Source organism: Plecotus auritus (genome assembly GCF_963455305.1).
Source record: "Plecotus auritus genome assembly, chromosome: 4".
NCBI classification, from domain to species: Eukaryota; Metazoa; Chordata; class Mammalia; order Chiroptera; family Vespertilionidae; genus Plecotus; species Plecotus auritus.
The window spans coordinates 180,638,711-180,660,488 of NC_137775.1; the positions used below are offsets into that span (position 1 = coordinate 180,638,711).

General features: G+C 48.0%; 1 protein-coding gene across 1 annotated transcript; it reads left to right on the forward strand.

The window, feature by feature from the left end:
• Window positions 1–231: 231 nt before the first annotated feature.
• NFE2L3 (NFE2 like bZIP transcription factor 3) lies at window positions 232–21,541 on the forward strand. The gene is made up of 4 exons (XM_080663925.1): window positions 232–1,099; window positions 12,881–13,048; window positions 18,196–18,279; window positions 19,033–21,541. Exons 1-4 carry the CDS (start codon window positions 533–535, stop codon window positions 20,287–20,289), a joined length of 2,076 nt encoding a protein of 691 aa, XP_080520051.1. The 5' UTR covers window positions 232–532; the 3' UTR covers window positions 20,290–21,541.
• Window positions 21,542–21,778: the final 237 nt, after the last annotated feature.

Consider the following 21,778-nt stretch of genomic DNA (forward strand, 5'->3'; position numbering starts at 1 on the left):
GTCCCTGACTCCTGACCCCGCACTCACACCCGGGCATTCAGCTTCGACCGCCCAGCCTACCAGCACAAGGTTGGGAGCCACTTAACGCCCACAACTCCTGCTCCCAGAAAGCTTTGCGCTCCCCGGGAATAAAGAGCCTTTGAGCTGGGGAGCCCCGCCCCGCCCTTCGCAGGCCCCGCCCATAGGCACGGGCCCCAGGCGGCAGCGGGCGTGTCCCCGGCGGCTGCGCCCGGGGCCGGAGGCGGGGCCTTGCCGAGGTGCGGAGCTGCAGGGCGGCGGGGCTGGCGGGGCAGGCGCGCAGGTGGCTCCTCCTCCGTCTCGCCTGAGCTCGGCCCCGTGCGGACCTGCGAGGGATCGCCTTTGTGCGGGCTCCGGGAATCCGCGACGGCCGCTCGCGTCCGGGTCCATTGTTTCGCTTCTGTGTCTCTTCCGGGCAAGTGTTGGCTGAGCGCGGGGCCCGCACGTGTCACAGCGGCCGCTGGAGCCTGGGACCCGCGGGCGCCGGCGGGGGCGTCCCGGGCTGCGCCGGGAGATGAAGTACCTGAAGCCGTGGTGGTCCGACGGCGGCGGCCTCCTGCACCTCACCATCCTGTTGAGTTTGGCGGGGCTCCACCTGGACCTGGACCTGGATCTCTACCTGCTGCTCCCGCCGCCCACCCTGCTGCAGGATGAGCTGCTGCTTTGGGGCGGCCGGACGAGTCCCGCCTACGCGCTCAGCCCCTTCCCGGCCTCAGGAGGGTGGGGGCGCGCGGACCACCTGCACCCCAAAGGACGGGAGCCGGAGCCCGTGGGCCAGCTGCTCCGGGAGGTGCGCACGCTGGGGGTCCCTTTCATCCCCCGCACCCACGTGGATGCGTGGCTGGTGCACAGCGTGGTGGCCGGGGACACCGACGGGGCGCACGGGCTGCTCGGCGCCGCCGCCGCAGCCTCGTCGGCCGGAGGAGTCGGCGCCAGCGCGGACGGCGGCAGCCAGGCTGCGCTGGGGGGCGGAGGGGACCCCCGAGCGGCTCCGAGTAGCCCCCTGGCCGCTGGGGAGGAGGAGAAGGCACCCGCGGAACCCACGGCTCAGGTGCCGGACGCCAGCGGACGCGCGAGCCAGGTAACAGGAGAGCGAGGACGCGAGCGCGATGCGGGGTGCGCTGGCCCGGAGCCCGACAGGGTGTGAGGAACCTGGGGAGGGGACACGGCTGGCCTTCCACCCTCCGCCCCTGGGTGGTTGTAGGGTCGCGGACGACTCTGCACCTCCCCTTTTTGTGGCTCTGAATGAGGCTATTCGTGCTATCGCTGTAGCTTTCAGGTTTTTGAGAAAGAAGTGGGTGAAATCATCCGTTTCCGTTGTAGGGGACACCTTATGTTTGATAGCTATCTAGGGTGTTCGGGGCTGGGACGGATGCTGGTAAAATTCTTGCCTTCTGTCTTCTCTGAGTACCTTGTGTACACTGACTTGTCTTTTTTTCTGGAACCCGTGCCGCACTCAGAGGATCGGAAGGAGGACTTGGCCCCCGGGAGAACGCAGGTTTCTCTTTAGGAACCACGCTCCAGGCCCAACGCGGTGGCCCCCGCCCGGGTTGTTCACCCCGTTGAGTTCATTTTTGCTGCTTCCCTGGCTGAAGGAGCGGGGGGCAGTGTCCAGGCGGAGGCGGGATGGCAGAACGCCGCACGTGACCCCCTCCGCCCCGCGTGCGAACCGTGCGCCTCCCTCTTCAACGCGCGTACTCGCTTATTAGCATAAACAGGAACCCGGCCATCACCTAGTGACTAACAAGTTCCCTTTGGTGTATAGGTTCCAACCCTTCGGCTTAACTTTCTTTGGAACAGCGTTCACCCAGATCTGTGCATGGACGTATCCTTGTAGCTCCGCACTCACCGCCCCTTCCGGCCTCCGGACAACTTAGTACCATTTCCATAAGGCACCTCATCCACAGCGCCTTCAAAGGGACTTCATTCCTTCTTGGCCCAAACCGTGCTGTTAACAATTGGTATCGATCCATCAGTGTTCCCTGGACGATGTTTTTGTGGAGTGCAAGCTTATGCAAAATGGGGCCGGGGCTAGACTGGTTTGTTCGCTGCTCCTGGAACGGCCTTGTGTGTAGGCAGTTGTCAGACGAGCTTCTCCACCCTCCCGGAGGGGTCATTGTGCCGGAGTGCTGGCTGATTCACTGTTAGGCAGATCCCTTCCTTCCTCTTCCCGCGGCTGGAGCGAATGGGAGTTGGTGGGAGCCTTGGTGGGCTCCTGTCTAATCCCAAGAGTGCAAGGTTCTTCCCACCCACTCATCCAATCTGGACCCTGCTCTACCCTCTCCCTCCTCACCTGAGGTGCGTGACTTAACAACCTACAGGGTGAAACCCAATGCTGGATGCGGTACCAGATGGCACCCTGCCCCCTCACAGCTGAGTGCCAACTGGCTGGCAGAGTACACAGGGACCTGGAGGGAGGCGAGACCGTTCTCTCTGCAGGACTTCCCTCCCCTTCCTTCCCAGCATCACCTGGTTGATGCCTGTTTAGACAGGCCAGCGGCGGGGGGGGGGGGGGGGGGGGGGGGGCGGGCGGCAGGGAGTTCCAGAGGCCCCGGCCCAGCCAGATCTTGGAGTCCTTGAGCCCAGCGTTCCTAGGGAAGAGGGTGAAGTTCACAGGAAGCCATTCTGGTGGGGCCTCCCCCGTGGCAGGTGTGGACCTGCTGAACCTGGCAGGTGTGGGGATGACCTGGTTATATTCATTTCAGCCATGGTCAGCTGTGGAGCACCTTCGTGTTCACAGGTGGTTCACCTGCATCGGCCATGCCTTTTTTTACATCAACCTTGTGCGGTACACAGGCCAGGCAGCCTGTATCCAGTAGGTACTTAAGAAAAAGGGAAGCCGGGTGAGATTAGGAGACTTGGTTAAAGCCACACAGTTTTAGTGCCAGAAGTGGGACTAGAACCTGAGCTTCCTGACTCCCAAACGGGCACATTCATTAGGCACCTGCACTGCACTCAGGTTCACTGGACGAGCGTGCAGCTGAATGGGTGCCGCCCCTCACGCCGGTCCCCGGGCCCCCTGCTCTTCAATGCTGGATTAACTTTAAAGAGCAGGTTACACCACCCATAATGCCCAGGCTGTCATTTGGAGCCATGACTCTGGGAGAAATGGGGCTGGGAAAATGACAACGGTTTTTGCACTACGCAAGCCTGGGTTTAGGGGCATCATTTACTAAGGTGCCCGCATACAGGTCACTCCAAGCCTCAGTGTCCCATCAGTGGGAGCGTAATGCTTACCTCGGGGGTGTTGTGCCAATTAAATGGGAAAAGCATGTGCGACGTGGCCAGCCCAGCGCCTGGAATGTAATTGATGTTCTCTTATTCCGCCTCCATCTTCAACCCACCCTCCTTAACCTGTCCCCACTCACTTTATTCCCTTTTATTTGTCTATCTGTCTGGCGTGGTTGTTTGTTTGTCAAGGGGGTGGGGTGTATTGGAGCCAGACTGCCTGGCGTTGAAACCCAGCTCTCCCACTGTTGCTCTGTGACGGGGGGCCAGTTTCTCACCCTCTCGGTGCTGCATTGTCCTCACCTGAAGCTTGGGAATCATGAGGGTGCCTACCACAGAGGGTTGTTCTGAGAAACAGTTCATTCCACACAACTGGCTTAGCACCGTGCCTGTCACATCCTAAGTGCTTAATGACAGTCAGTGCCTGTGGACTTCAAAGCGGGGGAGTGCTTTGCCCCATAGACCATCATAGGTTTGTTACGTTTTTAAATAGATCACTCCGGTGGCTTCCATTGGCGTTGTAGGAAACGCTGGTTTTATAGGACAGTTCTTCATAATTTCTGTCCCTGTGCAAAACGATTCTGAAGGAGGGGATTTTCCAAGTATCAAAAGCAGCGCGGCTGTGGTTTCACTTCTGAGTGGGGCTAAGCGCTGTCTGAAAACACTACCCGGAATTCCCCAGGGCAGACAGGCTTGCCTCCGTGACACGGCCATTCACTCGCAACCGAGGAAGCGCCTGTTCTTCGGAGAAATGCACGGGCGAAACAAAGACACGAACAGTTTCTGCATAATCGAACGTGAGCTTATTTGGGGATGGGTGACTGCTCGCAGCCGGCTCCCGTGTTTCAGGGAGCTGGCGCCACTTGGAGACGGAGAGGGCCTGTGGTCCTCTTGATGTGGCTCCTGCCCTGGAATGGGCACCCCCTGCTGGGTGAGGGGCCCAGCAGGACCTCTTGGTCTCCTTAGTGCGGTGGACCGTGGTTTCTCGGGTCCCGGGAAGAATCTGATACCATCAATACTTGCCTCTAAGAAGAAGGGGAAGAGAAGGGTCCTTGATGGGTAAAGTAAAAATTGTTTGTCCTTTCCAAATCAAGGAGAGTCCCCGGTGCCTGGGCGGTTGCAGGTAGATGGAATTTCAAACCCTTGCCGTTTTTAATGCACAGCTAGGATCAGGGATTGTCCAGTGATTACATACTTGGCAGCCCTACCAAGCTTCACAGCAGACTCTTCTTGCTTACTGAAGCACCTCTGGTCTTGTACAGGACAGGATGGCATAGGTCACAGTATTAGTGTCTTCGTGCTACCGCCTGGGTGGCTTAAGGAATAGGGACCTACCGTCCCGCAGTTCTGGAGATGAAGGTGTCGGCAGGGTTGGTTCCCTCCCAGGGCCATGAGGGAGAGGCGGTTCCAGGCCCCGGCGTCTGGCACTTGGCTGGCAGTCTCTGGCAACCCTCGCCCCGATCTCTGCCTTCATCTTCCTGTGGCATTCTCCTTGTGCATGTCAGTATCCAAGTTTCCTTTTCATAAGGCCACCAGTGTCGTGTTGGATTAGGGTCCCACCCTGTTCATCTTTACTAATGACAGCCACAAGGCTTCAGATTCCAAATAAGGTCACACGGATAACTTACTTCCGCGTGTGGTCTCAAGGGTTACAGTTCGTTTTGTTACACAGTCACCAGCTCCCTTTTCCTGGCAACAATTGGGTGTTCAACTTGCTTAGCAAGAGGCTCTACCTGTTGAAAACGAAGCTGTTTCTGGAAGCAGGGTCATTTACAGCAGGATGTGGTATATGCTCATGAGCAATTATGGGGGGTGGGGGGGCAGTTATTACCTTGATGTGAAGCAACCCTGAGGAACCTTATTTCCAGCTTTCTCCAGGCAATCCTTCACCTCCTTGTTAGGTTACAGGCATACCATCTCTGCAGTGTTCCTCATATCATTCTTCTCTCCATTCCCCCCATTTCTCAGCTCGTCAGAGATCATCAGAGTGCAGGCTGGCCTAGTGGTTGAGTGCTCCAGACTGGAGTCAGACCAGCTGCAGGGGCCGTAGGTCTCAGCCCCACCCCTGACTGAATGTATGAGGGGGAGCACACTTCTTTTTTTTTTAATATATTTTATTGATTTTTTTACAGAGAGGAAGGGAGAGGGACAGAGAGCTAGAAACATCGATGAGAGAGAAACATCGATCAGCTGCCTCCTGCACACCTCCCACTGGGGATGTGCCCGCAACCACGGTACATGCCCTTGACCGGAATCGAACCCGGGACCCCTCAGTCCGCAGGCCAACGCTCTATCCACTGAGCCAAACCGGTCAGGGTGGGAGCACACTTCTTAACCTCTCCGCGCCTTCTGTACAGTGGATGGGAAGAGGGCCTTAGGGAGTGGTGAGGATTAAAGGAGACGATGCAAGTTCAGCGGTTGGTACGCGGTAAGCCTTCCAGGATGTTAGCTACTGCTGTTGATTCGGCTCCCGGGGCTCGGTAATGCCCCTTCCCCGATTTGTTTCAGTCGGTCTGATGCCAGGTGCAGGTGCCTTGGTTCTGTCCGCTTTCGTTTGGAGAGCCCCCTCCATGCCTCATTACCTACCAGTGTGATACTTGGTCATCCAGGCTCTTCGTGTGGCCCGTGTGACCCAGCTCCCTCACTGACCCAGCTGAGCTCAGCCCCCACGATCCTCTGCCTGGGGCCTTCTTTCCCGCTGAAACTTTCTCCCTGTCTTTTCCCAGACAGCCTCCTGCCTCTTAATCTGTTACCTTTGTTTGCCCAGACTCATGTCAACGATCACCTCTTCTACAAGCATTTCCTATTCTGTCCTTCGAGCCCTATTCCATTCTGTCATATTTCTTTTATGGGACTTGGCATTCTCTACTTTTCTTTCTTTTTTTTTCTTCTTCATTTTAAATTGTCCTTTTGTGCCTTTAAGAGCCAGCCCTATACTCAGGACGGCCTTCCTACACCACAAGGGAGATCAGAACGGAGCACAGAGGGGAGCAGAGAGCACGCAGGCTGGGGCAAGTGGCACTCTCTATTTTGCACGGCAGTGTCTTGAGTGTGGAAACTGGGTCTTCACTTTAACCCCCAAGTGGTACCCAGGACGGGGTGAGGCACGCAGGCGGGTTCACCCAGCGTCTGCTGAGCAATCCTCATCCATCCCTCCATTGTTGGCTTGATACCATGAACTTGAATATGTCGTGGGTCCTTCATGGCCAGAGTCCAACTAGAAAGTAGGTCAGATCCAAATCCTGATGGGCCATCTGACCACTTAATGCCAGTTTGAGTGGATGGGGGCAGCAGACTTTCAGGTTGGCATTATAATTAATCAAGTGGTGAAACAGGACTGCCCAAAGTTACACAGCAAGTTAGCGACCTTGCCCAGAATAGAACAGGTTACTGTTCTTAAGCACTGAGTTAACCCTACCTCCCACCCACTACAGAACGACGCGCTATAAAAACAAGCTTCTCCCATTCATGGCGGCCTTTCGATCTGAATAGTTTATTCTCAAAATCTAGCTAAGGATCCATGTTACTATTCAAATACAATTGTGGGCAGCCGAAGCTGGGGAGGCTCAGGTACACACCGGGGTTGTTTTGGGTTAAGTTGCAGGTGGTGGTGGGCAGAGTATAAGCAGTGGTAGAGAGACCTGACCTATGGTCACAGGGGTGCAACCTTTTGAGATTGGGTATGACTCTATCAACAAAGGCTCTCCAAGGAACAGAAGCAGTAAAATATGAATAATATGTATTATACCAGTATAACATGAAGATATGATACACACACACACACACACACACACACACACACACATATACATACGATTGATTTCAAGGCATTGGCTGCCGCGGTTGTAAAGGCTGGCAAGTCCAAACTCTAGTTGGGAATTCAGCAGGCCTGAGGCAGGATTTCCTCTTCCTCAGGGAAACCTCCCTCAGTTTTGCTCCTAAGGCCTTTCAATGGATTGGATGAGGCTCACTCAGATTATCTAAGATGATCTCTTTAAAGTCACCTGGTTGATTGTAGCTATCAACCACATCTACCAAACACCTTCAACACCTCCATTGGTGTTTGAGCAACTGTGGACTACAATACAGCCTAGCCACACGCCACGTTAACACGTGGAACTGATCGCCACACCCTCCCCGCTCCTTTCCACCCGGGCAGCCTTCGTGAGAGCTCTGGTGGGGTTTAAGTAGCGCTGTGTGTTAAGGGCTGGTACATGTTAGACCAGGTTATAGTTCGTGGCATGTTACAGTTCAACACGATTTGCTCTTATTGCCCCAGAGCTGGGGGTTGAATCTCCAGGAAACTCCTGTCCTGCTGGGTCATTCTGGAACTTGCTTTGGTGTGACAGGAACCCTTCTGCTCCCAGGGTGGGAAATCATTCGGGGAAACGGTTGACCAGAATGGGGATGTTCCAAGTGGACATGATCAGACTGAAGAGGGAACAAGATCGCCAGCTCAGAATATTTGAAGAGCTGTGATGGGAAGGAGGCCTCAGGCTCTGGAGGAGGCAGAGCCCTTCTATAAATATTTCAGTATACATTCCTGAAATATAAGGACTCCTGTAAGTATAACCACAATGCCACTAGTACACCTAAAAAATCAGTAATTCTTGCCCTGGCTGGTTTGGCTTAGTGGATAGAGCGTTGGCCTGTGGACTGAGAAGGGCACATGCCTGGGTTGCGGGCTCGATCCCCAGTGGGGGGACATGCAGGAGGCAGCCAATCAATGATTCTCTCTCATCATTGATATTTCTATCTCCCTCTCCCTCTCTGAAATAAAAATATATATTTTTTAAAAATCAGTAATTTTGGTATCATTAAATATGCAATCTGTATTCAGATTCCCGGTTATGTCATGAGCAGTTTTCCACAGGTGGTTGGTTGGACACATGATCCAAACAGGACTCATACCTTGCGTTGTGGCCAGCTGTTCTGCACGATAACGTGATCTTCAGACAGCAGCTTCATTTATTCGCGTGGAGTCAGCTCTTCCCACCACTGCCCGTCTCCTGTGTGTGACGCGGTGTGAAGCAGGTGGGAGCCAGTGTGGGTAGTGGTGGTTCCGACGGGAAGCAGCTTTTGCCCTAGATGGCTCCCTGAAGGGACTTCATGAATGACTTCTTGCAGGAGCAGACAGGGATGGGGGTGCCCAGAGACTACCAGCAGGCAGGAGTGGAAAGAGGGGAGCTGAGTGAGGTGAGGAGGGGCTGAGGTGAGGAGGCGATCGGAAGATAAATGCCTTGGCCTCCCCTTTGCTTGCCCTCCAGTCTCCTGCTCCCTCTCCCACTGGTGAAGCCAGCCAGCACAGGAGCCCCAGTTTTCAGGGGACAGCTTCTAGGGGACACCCCTGGTTCTAGAGGCACAAAACTAATAGCAAGACAGCGCCCGAGAAATGGCTCTGAAGCAGAAATGCCTGCAACCAAATCCCGGTTCTGTCACGGGCCAGCTGTGTGACTTCGAGGCCAGTTGCTGGAGCTCTCTGTGCCTGTTTCCTCCTGAAGAAGAATGCTGAGAAACCTAATGGAGATCCTGTCCGTGGTGCCTGGCCCACAGTGAGCGCTTCGTAAATCCGAGCTGTAATTATTATAAACTGCCATTAAAAACCACCCAGGCCAAACAGGACACCTCTCTCTCTCTCTGGCTCCTCCGGTCTCTGTCGACCCGATGACTCCGGCTTGCCGCCAGCCTGGAGACCGGCCTCAGAGTCTCTGGCCTTCACCCCTCTCCCTCTGAAGTCATCTTTCTCAGAGGCACCACACCGCTTGTTGTCTTTGAAGGTTCCTTCGACCTAAAGGCCAAAGCAGGTCTCCGCCCTCCCTCCCCCAGATGAGTAAGTGAAAGGCCCAGCGAAGCCAGCGGACGCTGTGCACAGAGTGTTTTCAGCGGCAACCTCGCCGTCACACTATTCAGGGCCCAGTGCAGACTCAGAAGTCAGGGTGCCGGTTAGCAGCACTTGGGAGACGTAGCAGGGAGAGGAAAGCGTGGCTCCCTTCTTCCCCTTCCCACTGCCTTCACCACCTCGGCAAGCCTTCCCACGGGCCTACGACAGTGGCAAACGTGATTTAACAGCTGGAGGACACGTGTCATACCTTCACAGCCCCGTAGGAAAGAAACGATCCAAATAGTTGTCATTTTAGCTAGAATAGAGCAAGTGTCATGAGAGGAAACCTGCGGCCATGGGACTTCAGGCAGAGGAGAGCCCGGTTCTAGCCGAGCGGCCCACGCTGAGGCGGCTGTGGATCTGGGTGGAGGGTGAGATGCTGTCTTCCCAGCAGAGCGCCGTGGCGGGGAGGCCTTTCCAGCAGGGGCCAGTTCAGAACAAGTCACTGGATTTCTCGTTGTGATTAGATTAGACCCCCAGCTCACAGGTTTACGATGGCTTCCTATGGCAAGCGTGGAAACTTTTTTTTTTTGAGTCCCAGCCTCACAAGAGTATCACCTACATACAAATAAAAAGTAGCTTAATGATGGGTTTCACGTACCCAGGCTTTAAATTGAAAGCATGGACCATAACTCTGCAGTGTACTTGTAAAACACGCTCTGTATCTCGGCCCCATGTCACCGAGTTGAGAAAAACAGGAAAAGAGAACCGTCATTACTGGCCACCAGTGGCTGGCATCGCCTTCTCTTGACATTCTGATGGAGTTGCCAGCAGTTAGCCATTAATGGCAACTCTTGAGAATCAAAAAGCAGTTGAAAGGAGTAGTAATGTCTGTATAGCACCTTAAAATGTAAAAAGTGCTTTTTCTCAACTAATTTCTTAAAATGTGAAATAGATGCTGTCTTTTCACAGACACGTAAACTGAGGGTCAAGTGGCCCAGAGTCACACAGCTGGTAAGAGTGGGGTGAGCCTTTTTAACAGCAGTTTCTGGGCCTTAGCCCTCCTAGCCACAAGGCTTTGGTGGGGTTTGCAGACTCTGCCAATTACACTGAGTGACCAGATTATTATGACCTCTGAACGCATAATAACCTGGCCACTCAGTGTATATCCTATATAATAAAAGGCTAATATGCAAATTGTCCCCTCGACCAGGAGTTCGACCAGCAGGCAGGCCAGCCAGCCACCCATGTCCCCTCCCCTGGCCAGGCTGGCTGGACCCCACCCATGCACGAATTCATGTACCAGGCCTCTAATACACACACACACACACACACACACACACACACACACACACAGAGTGGCCAGATTATTGTGCGTTCAGAGAGCATAATAATCTGGCCACTCAGTGTATATTACAGGCATGAGCGTCCTTTTCCCTTTCTAAATGGATATGATGTTGAATCCTCCACCCCTCCTGCCTTGAGGTTCTGGACTCTCCTCTCCCCCCGCTGTTGTAAATTGAAAAGGGAATGCTGAGACTGAGTTGAGGGGGCAGAACGTTTATAAGGAAGTACCTAGGCCACTACCACTGTGGAGGGGAGGAAGGAAACGGGATTGACCCGAAGCAGAAGCCAAGCTGTGATGCAGGTAATGAAACCAGGAGCTTTAGGGCTGAAGTGGTCCACATCACGACTGTCCCACACTGAGCCAGGTGGACAGACCTCTGTACCCTCCCTGTCCAGTTTCGGGAGGAATATGAGTGCCCAGGGAAGGGTGTGACCTTAGGTGAAGTCGCTCTCAGCAGTTGAGGCCTCTGTGACGCCACAGCTGGAAGTGGTGCCCCCACAGGTCCCCAGCAGCTGCCACTGCCCTTCCTTGTGCATCACACTCACCTGGGGGCAGTTCTTCTCTGCTCACTCCTTGTAGCACAGGTTTCTGCTAGCTGTGATAGGCTTGCAGTAACTGATAGCTGAATGACTAAGGGAAGGACTGGCTAACAAGGTATTTACTGACTACGTAACCCTGTGCAAGTGAAAGATTCTCTCTTCCCCAGGTCCGAGCAGTTCAGCCAACACTTTTCAGTCTGCCGTCAAGGTTCTTGATTGTTACGCGGCCTCCGAGACAGAGTGACCATTTGGGACAGGCTTGGTGCATGCCTGTTGTCCATTAATTGTTTCCAGCCCCTTCTTACCCTCAGCAGTGGACGGGTTTGGGTGATCAGTTATAAGCTATTTATTTGTACCACTGGAGCCTGGGAACTGGAATGGGCCCTCTCAGAACTTGGTCTTCAACACTAGAGCACCCCAGCCCCGCCCCAGGGCTCGCCTTCCATCTCTTCTGCTTCTCTCCAAGGGCCAAAGAGATAAAGGAAATGATGACAGGCAGCAAAGCTCAAATTCCCCCTCTGGGACTTTGCTCCTGGGCTCCTGTAGCTCCACCTGCCTCCATCTTTAAGAGGACTCAGGCGTGGCTGGGTGGCTCAGGTGGTTGGAGCATCGTCCCGTACTCCAAAAGGTGGGCAGTTAGATTCCCAGTCAGGGCACATATGCAGGTGGTGGGTTCAACCTCTGTTGGGGCGCATGTGGGAGGCAGCCAGTCGATGAATCTCTCTCACCATTGATGTTTCTTTCTTCCTCTCCCTGCTTCTTTGAAATCAATAAAAATATATTTTAAAAAGGTCACTTCCACCTTATTCTGTTAGAAGCAATTCACTAAGTCTAGCCCCCACTCAGCGGGAGGGGGACTAAGCTTTAGCTCCTTGAGAAGAGGGTCCAGTTATTTGTGGACATATTGTAAAACCACCTTAATGTTCAATGTCCATTTCTACTTTTTAAAAAAACCATTCAGAAATAAGAATAGGCAGATCTTCTACCCAAATCCTCAAATATCTTGCATCCGCTTGAAATATCTTGAAATAAAGGCTCTGTGTTTTTCTTTCAAAATCAATCCTGTCGCCCTGACTGCTTTGGCTCAGTGGGTAGAGCATCGGCCTGTGGACTGAAGGGTCCCAGGTTTGATTCCGGTCAAGGGCACGTACTTTGGTTGCGGGCACATCCCCAGTAGGAGTGTGCAGGAGGCAGCTGATCGATGTTTCTCTCTCATCGATGTTTCTAACTCTCTATCCCTCTCCCTTCCTCTCTGTAAAAAATAAATAAAATATATATTTTTTAAAAATCGATCCTGTCCCAGGTGCTTTGGAGTTCATCCTGTCTTCTGGTGGGCCTTGCTCTGCAGTTACCCTTTCTTTAAGTCATCCCCTTATGAACGTGCTCTAGTGTCTCTCATCTTCAAAACAAAACTCTACTCTGACCCATTCCTCCACTTCATAACCAAAATCCTTGGAAGCATCAACTGTACACTGTTTCACTTGTCACCTCCCATTTACTCCTCCACACAGTATCATTTGGCTTCCTCCCTACACTGATTTTTCAAAGGCCACCAACAGCCTTCCTATTGCCAAATCCAGCGGATACCTTTTGTCCTTACTTGTGCAACCCCCAAGCAGCATTCATCACACTCAACCACTCCATTCTTTAGAAACACTTGGACTCCTGGACATTGCTGTTCCCCGGCTCTCCCCCACCCCACCTTACTTCCTGTCCCCTCATGCTCGTAGCCTGCCTCTAAATGGACGCGGCAGTACTGGTGTTCAGCCCTTCCTGCCTTGTGCTCTCCTGGAATCCCACTGGTTCCTGTGTGCGTGGGTTGATGTATTCCCCATTTATACCTTCAGTTCAAACCTTTGCTGTAAATTCAACTTACTTGATGGAATATGGATTTCTACTTAGAACACTTTTTGGGTATTTTTATAGGAGAATGAGGTATTAAAAGCTACGGTTCACAGTTCCCAGCAGCAGGAAAATGAGCAAAGTGTGTCAGCCCAGAAGGACAAATCACTACAGCAGCAGGATGAAGATGAAACTAAAACAGCAGATACACCTGAGTGGGAGGCAGAAAAGACCACTGAATCTAGGAATGAGGTAAGCATGTCAGAATATCCCAGCCTGACCATTTTGGCTGGAAGGTAGATTTTCTAAGGCTTTGTCAGTATGTGTCGAAATGAATTTTGTATATACGTACGACCTACTCTAAGCAAATCTGATATATGAAAAACACTCGGTTTTTTTTGTTTATTGTCAGAGTGGTTATTTGGTTTACAAAGGAATCAGCCCATAGAATTAGTTATCTCTGTTTAAACTCAAGACAGTGTGTGTGCGCTCATGCGTACCCCTCCAGGTACTTGCCAGGTTTTGTTAGTTGCATTTGCCATGGCAAGGGATAAAGAGATGGCTGATGTCCTGCATCCAGGAATCTTCACCCATCCCCCTGTAGGCAAAGCACCCTTCCTACCAGCTGGGGCTTGGGCTCAAATCCTCACCCAGTGTCCCGCTGGGCCATGCTCCATGGGCATCCGCCCATATTGTACCTCTCGGCCTAGAGTTAAGGCCAGACCCAGTGGGGACAGCCTCCTTAGCTCCTTGTGTCTAACCACACTCTTGGCAGTGAGAAGAGGAATAGGAGGGTGAACACCAGGAGCCAGGCTGATGGGGTGCATTCTTCCTGCAGCCTGTGCTGCCCCTACATCCACGTGGGCCATACTCCGGTTCTTCTGAGCCCTGCTAAGGTCCTAGCCCACAAGCCTGGCAAACAAGTGCTCCAAAGACGGGCATGGAGGCTCCACAGACTTTAAATCACTTGCCACTCACCTAAAAGGTGACTTTCTCAGCTATGACTGCCCCAGGTGGAGTTTGGTGCTGTGCTTTGACCTACCTTGGAGGATGGAAGGTACCATGCCTTGGCCCTTTTCAGAGTCCATCACTATCTCCTTGACCATGTGACATCACACCAAACATTACATGATTGAGTGAAATCGGAGAACAGCTTTGCTCTTTGCCCACCCCGCCAGCCTGTCCTATCCTATTCTAGTTCTTCCCTACACCTGGAGTGAAATTAGGGCAGTCCCCATGACTTACAAATAAAAATCTCTCTGATCATCCCACTGCATCAATTGGTCAATAATATAATCCAGTGTAATTCTAAAAACTCTGAACAGAAATTGTTTCTCCTGACTCATCCGCTGCAGCCTGAGCCTGTCCAAGGAGGAAAGCGTGTGTGTGTGTGTACACCTGCATGTGGCCTACTTGTCTGTTTCCCCAGCCCTTCCTCCCTTGCATACTAAGCTGCCTTCTCTGGGGTGTGGGGGGATAAGGGCTCAGGAAAGGTGGTTTGACTGGCACTATTTAGACACTGGTTTCTCTTGACCATAGGGTACGTTTAAACAGTTTTTTTGGTTGGGTGGGCACTTGCATTCCATAGGTTCTTCGGAGACCCCCACAACTGGAAGTCCTTCTCTTGACAAGGACAAACACATCTCCACCTCCAGGTGACCCTCTCCAGCAGCTGGTCCTGGAAACATGCCGCTCAGCCCCTTTGTCAGCCCAAGCCGTCCCCTAAGCGCAGCCCTTGCTCAGCCTCTTGCCCATTGTGTTTCTCAGGCAAGCTCTGGACACTCACCTACTGTTTCTCAAACTGCAGGGAATACACTCGCCACATTTCTAAGTGGTCTCCTAGGGTCCCTTTTTGTCCCTCTTAAGGAGAGAGGGGTGAGGAGCTCACGCCAAGGAACCCTCCCAATTAAGTGAAGACACCATTCTGGCTTGCATTTCATTTTATGTTAACAAAATACTGAAAGGCATTTTTTTCAAAATGAGACATTTCAGCCTACTTTCCACTTGACTCCTGAGTGCCCCAAAGTCATCTTTTTTGAGGGAGATGTTTTTATCAGTCTTATCAGTTCATTGTTTTGTAGATTTGTGCTGTTGCTTCATTTTTCTCCTGGGTGTGCCTTTGTCTTTGCTCCCGCACTGAGCTTCCCAGAAGAGCGGGAACTGTTTTCTACCTCTGTGAATTACCTGAAGTGTCTCACTGCTAGATACACAGTGGGCATTCTTCACATGCTAATGAAGGGATCCAAGTAGGGAGCTTCCTTAGAGAACTGAAGGGAAAATATCAATTTGGACAGAAATTTCCAGAAATACATTCATCACTCAACGCAAGGCATTTGTGCCTCAGTCTTTAAGTTCAGGTTCGGCTCCTCACTGTGCACCTCCATGTTCCTGCTAGGTATGTCTTATTTAGTTAGCATCAGTTTACAAAATTCTTTTACTGAGATGTTACTTAGTAGGTACTCTGACAGTCTGTTGAAATAGTATTTATTTCCTTTCAGGAGACAATCCTGGGTGATAACTAGGACAAATGACATGACTTGCTACTTAACAGTGACCTTTCTAGCTGCACTGTAGGCCCAGGCTTAGACTGCTGGCTATTAATGAAGAATAAATACACTAAATGTAGGTTAACTGGTCTGAAGAGATTTTCTTCTCACTAAAGACAATTTGAAGTTTACAGTAATGTTTCATCTTTTAAAAGATATGCCTTATAAAGTTAAATGTGTGTCCAACATATTCTTTAAATACTCCATGATCTCTGTTCAAAATGTATTTTTGACCCAAAACAGAACTGTATGTTTGTATTTTGTTAAGATTTCTAAGAGTCTGTCTTAAGAAGATTGATCACTCCCTGGCAATCTAACTCAAATTTAATGTAATATGTCTTTTGGATTAATTGTAATAGCTGAGTGTCCATTTTTGTGCAAGATCTGTACCCACCTGAACAGAAAAAAACTCAGCAATTAGATTTAGAAATGTGTTAACCAAGTTCTATGAAAACAAATGTTTCAGAAATTGTTTTGTATCATTTGTTAGGTGTGATAGAACTCTGCTTAGTGACTTCTTACAGAATGATGTCCACAGTTGAGGCTCTCAGAAAGAAGGCACATGCCCACGAGATTCTGAAGTGAATGTGGGGATTGTGTGTTTTTTTTAAGCAGGTGAGGGCAGGTTAAGGGAAACACTGAGGTAACAGGGAGTCCCGCTCCCAGGGACTTGCAACAACATGAAGCCATTACTACCATTACCACCATCAGGACAAAAGCTCAGTGAGAGCTGGAATTGATCAGCAGAAGCTATTGCCTCTAAGGTACTCTGTTGCTTCTCCCATCTCTTTGCTCTGTCTCCTGTGGACCCAACCAGAGAACTGGATCAGTAGTGGTTAACCCCTTGGCCCACCATCTCCAGGGGCATTGAAGAAGAGGGAACAGGCAAAAGATTGAATGAAACACAAATTTGACTAGCCTGAAGGTGTCAGTCCATAATTCATTTTAAGCAGAATGATTCTCATACCCTTACTTCTATATTCTAAATATTAAGGTTTTCTTTACTGCAAATGTTACTTACCCACCACTAAGGATTATTTTTGCAGGAATCCAGATGTATGCTGATGTTATCTATTCTCAGACACTTGTGACCATCAGCAAATACTGGTAAACATTTGGCCAGGACTAAGCAAGTTTGGAGTCCTTAAGAGAATAGAATACTTCTAAAATTTCTCCAGAAATTAGTATAATCATTTCAAATAACAATTCAATTGGTGAAGAAGTCCGCTACCTAGTATGAATGTATAAATGGCCAGTTAGAGGGCAGGAAATCTTACCCACCAATTTAGCTTAAATATTCCTACAGCATCCATAGAAAGCCTTGTATTTATTCCTTGTATTACAATGAAATAGCTTGAAAACATGGCTTCATAGAACCAAGATGTTTGGTGGGAAAGGAAACCAAGTATTTGTACACACATACACCGCAGTCCAACTGGTATGAATCTTCAAAACTGGCAACCCTGAAGTAAAATGTTAGGGGTAGAACACAAGACAGGAATGTGAACTTAACCGGTAATGATAATCGCCATGGCACACCAAAAGCAGTAATCCTGGATAAAATATAACGGGCAACATTTTTAGTGCACAGTGGAACTCAAAAGCAAGAAAGCAAAAGTCTACAGATACAAGAAACAAAGAAGGGACTCAAACCTACAGTTAAAATAATTAGGCACCAAACTGAGGAACCTCAAGGAGGAATTGGATCCAGATGTCATGAGTGGGGTTGAATGAATTGGAAATATTTCAAGCCTGTGCATGGGGCACCTGGGTTCCCTGCTTATGAGTTCTTTGGTTCAGGAAATAGGGAATAGGATAATTCTAGCCACGATATAGGAGACAGAGCAAGGAAACCGTCTGTCCCTTAGAAAACAGAACCCCAAATGGGCTCCAAAGCCAGCTATCGAGTCTGATCCATACCATTTGAACCAAGAAAGCAAAGTTGAGAAAATGATACGAAGACTGGTCCTTGCAGAGAAAACCAAAACTGTTTGATAAGTTGGTAGCCCTTGAAATGTGCAATTCCCACAGAAATAGCTCTCAACAAAGCTGAGCTCTCTGGTAGTACCAGGAGAGATTAGAAAGCATGAAAGAGAAGCAGTTTTGAAGACTCTGCAAAATATTTCCAAAATTAAAATGATCTTAACTCAGGTTAATGGAATATAGTCGCAAGCAGACTAAATACAAAATTCCAAACATATCAAAGTGAAATGGTAGGACAACACAGAATTAAGAAAAAAATATTAAAATTAGCTGAGGGAAAAAAATTGGCTATAAAATGACAGACTGCAAGCAAATCAATAGTAATAAATGCCATGGGACAAAAGTACTGAGGGAAAACCTTAAACCTGATCATCTGACCAAATAGACTATTACTTAAAGATGAAGGCAAAATAACTCCCAAGTTATAAAAACTAGGATTTACTACTTGAGGCTCTACAAAGCTATCCAAGGAGCTATTTCAGCAAGAAAGGAACTAAACTTTAAAGGCAGATGACACAATGGTGAGTAAATGAGTTGGTCATTTTGGTACATCTAAATATATATTTGACTGTAAAGTCACATAATTCTGTAGCTAATTTGGAGATTCAGCTGTGGAGGGGCAAAATAAGTTGGAACAATTCTAGCCAAAAATTATATGAAGATGGTTAGGGCAGGAATAGGGGAGGAGTTAGGAGTTGAAGGTTCTTAAGGATATGAGAATATTGATACCTAAAGGAGGGGTGTAAAAACCCCAAGATCAGGCTAAAAATACAGAGATAAGATCTAGTTGTCCTTTCAAGATAAAACCTAGAGCCCCAGGCAACCACACTCAGTCTTTTAATGACGGATGCACCTTTTGTGTTTTTCTAGAGATATCTAAATGGGACTGACACATCTCTCTCTCTGGAAGACTTACTTCAGTTGCTTTCATCACAGCCTGAAAATTCACTGGAGGTAACTGAAGATTGTCTTTTATCCTTGCAGGAATATCTCTGCACTGACCTCTCAATCCTTTATACCTGGATGACATAGTTTAAATATAAACTAATGCATTATTACTATTTGAGCACACGGACTTCATATTTTATATAAACACTTCAACTTCAGAGAATTAGCCAAATATGTAAATACTATTCCTCCAAGTAATCACAAAGGTCTAATCAAATTTGCATAATTCCTATTGAATCAAATTTAAATAATTTATATAATTCATATAGAATCAAAATGTCAGTAAACATTTGACAAACTAAGCCATAGCTTTATTTTTCTGGTAGCATTTGTGTCATACTTTATTGGTCTAATCTACTTTTTTAAAAAGACACACACACACCCAACCAATACTACTTTACTATTGCTATTATCCATGATCCTCCACAGTGTGGCTTTAGATTGCCAACAGCTAGGATGAGAATGGCATCTTATACAGTAGTAAATATACAGTAAGAGCGTAACATTAGAATAACTAACCTAGTTAAGTTTTATAAATTGCCATATTAGAACCAATCTTACCCCCAAATATAGCATATGTTGACTTGGGTTGACACGATGTATTGAGTTGCCTGTATTTAACTGGGTAAAGTTGTTATAGCCAACAGTGTATCTCTACTTACAGAGGAGCAGACAAAACTAAGGAAAGAAAATGGCGTATTGGGTACTAGAACTATTGAAATTGAACTGTGTATTAAAGTGCTCTTTTCCCTTTTTCAGGGCATCTCCCTGGGAGATATTCCTCTTCTCCCAGGAAGTATCAATGATGGCATGAATTCTTCAGCATATTACAATGTGAATTTTAGCCAGGCTATAAGTCAGGATGTCAATCTCCATGAGGCCATGTTGCTGTGTCCAGACAATACATTTAGAAGAGACCCAGTAGGAAGGACTTCACAGCCACAGGAACCATTTCTGCAGTTAAATTCTCACACCATCAATCCTGCACAGATCCTTTCTGGAACTAATCTGACAGGATTTCTTCCACCTGTTGACCATCAGATAAGAAATCTAACAAGCCATGACCTTCTCTGTGACCTTGATATATTTGATGAGATAAATTCAATGTCTTTGGTGACAGAAGGAGGTTTTGATCCAATGGAAGTTTCTCACCTTTTTGGAGAACCCGATTCTGATTCCGGGCTTTCCTTAAATTCAAGCCGTAATAGCACCTCTGTCACCAACTCTAATTCCTGTGTGTGTGACAGTGCTATAGGTTCCAATAGTGACCTTGAATCTCTTTCCCACCATGCTTTAGAAGGGGCTGTAGGCGGCTACTACCCAGAGCCCAGTAAGATTCGTCACATTGATCTTAGTGGTGATTCTCCTTTCCACGGGGACCTTGCATTTCAACACATATTCCATAACCACACTTACCACTTACAGTCAAGTGTACCAGAATCCACTTCTGAGTCTTTTTCATGGCCTGGGAAGTCACAGAAAATAAAAAGTAGGTACCTGAATGACACAGACAGAAACTTAAGCCGTGATGAACGCCGTGCTAAAGCTCTGCACATCCCTTTTTCTGTAGATGAAATTGTCCACATGCCTGTTGATTCTTTCAATAGTATGCTAAGCAGGTACTACCTGACAGATTTACAAGTGTCACTCATCCGTGATATTAGACGAAGAGGGAAAAATAAAGTTGCCGCTCAGAACTGTCGAAAGCGCAAACTGGACATAATTTTGAATCTAGAAGATGATGTATCTAACTTGCAAGCTAAAAAGGAAACCCTCAAGAGCGAGCGAGCCCAGTGTAACACAGCCATTAACATCATGAAAAAGAAACTGCACGACCTTTATCATGATATTCTTAGCAGGTTAAGAGATGATGAAGGTCGGCCTGTCAATCCAAACCAATATGCTCTTCAATGCAGCCATGATGGAAGTGTTTTGATTGTACCCAAGGAACTGGTGACCTCAAGCTACAAAAAGGAAACTCAAAAGGGAAAGAGAAAAAGTGAGAGAAGAAATTGAAAATAGACTGATTCCATTAATATGTGTAAAGTAGTAGTAATGCTCAGATGACATATGATCACAAACCATTGAAACTGCTTCAAGGTTTGCTCAAGCATCTTTTAAGCACTGTTACTTGAATCACTTAAGGCTATACTTTGAAGCTTATATGGACAAGTTTGGGACTTCAAGAAGCCGACATGTGGGAAATTTGGGGAAAGCTTCTTTCCGTGAAGTCCTCCTATATTATATGCACAATTCATAAATATGTACAGAGTAAGGTGACAAAAAACTTAATAGGACTATCGACTCACTTTGGTCGCCATTTTCTAGTAAGATGGATGGTCACTTTAAACATAACACTGGGTGTATTTTAAAATGTATTTTCGTTTTTAACTTGGAAGTACAAAGTAGCCTTAACATTCTCATTTAGTTTAGCACTGAAGTATAGTGAGCTTTTCAAAAGCTATTTTATTAATACTTAAATTATAACTTTTTCTCTGTGGAAATGAATTTTATATTTGAATTTATTTAAAAAGTTAACTTCTCCCTTATATACAGAAATTCTAAGCAAATTTACCTTGGCTGTTATTTCCTCCAAAATGCCCATTCAGGAATACTGGTAAATATCTAGCAAAATAGGACAGCATGTTAAGGCTTGATCCAAGTTGAACTCAACATAGTCTGTTAAACTAGTAAGGGAAATCCCCACTCGGATTTAACAATACTATGTGAAATAAAGACTATAAATGGCCAAATTATAAACCATACTGTCAAAAAAAAGTGCAGTAGGCTTTAATAGCTGAGAACAAAGACCTCTAAAGTCACAGGTTTTAGAGATAGAGCAGGGCTACCTGTGTATAGCTTGTCACTCCCAGGCAAGGCAGCCTCATATTCATAACATTGATGTCTCACCACAAAACTCATAAATTCATGTGAAAAAATTAGAAGCCATACATGAACACACACTGACAGCAGGGCAAGAGTTGATAAGCATAGACTCTACAAAGAACTGGAAATACTGAAACCACATGAAACAGGACAGTAAAAAAAAACAAGTGGATGGACTTGAACAGAAAAGTCACTAATCCTAGAAATAATGGAATTGAAAATGCAAGCAAGTTAACAGTTAATGTCCGATTTCAAAATAAGGTTGTCAGATATAAGAATTATTTGCCTAGCAATGTAAAAATCAAAAGTCAGAGTATTACCGTGGTTTGCAAAAATGCAGTTTTATAAGTGGATTTTTTTATAATAAACTTTCTCCACTTTTAACTGGGCCTAGCCATTTCTTTCAAACCCTAGATTATGCCACAATAATGCTCCTAGATACAAACTTCACTCTTCAGTTTTGTACAATCACATTAAATGTTGATAGGCTGGCTCTGCAAAGGAGTACTCTCTAGATGTCCTAACATTATTTAAACCACAGCTTCAGGGCACTTTATGACAAATGATTAAGTCTACAATATAAGATTCTACAATACCGATTTATGTGAAGACTTCAAAA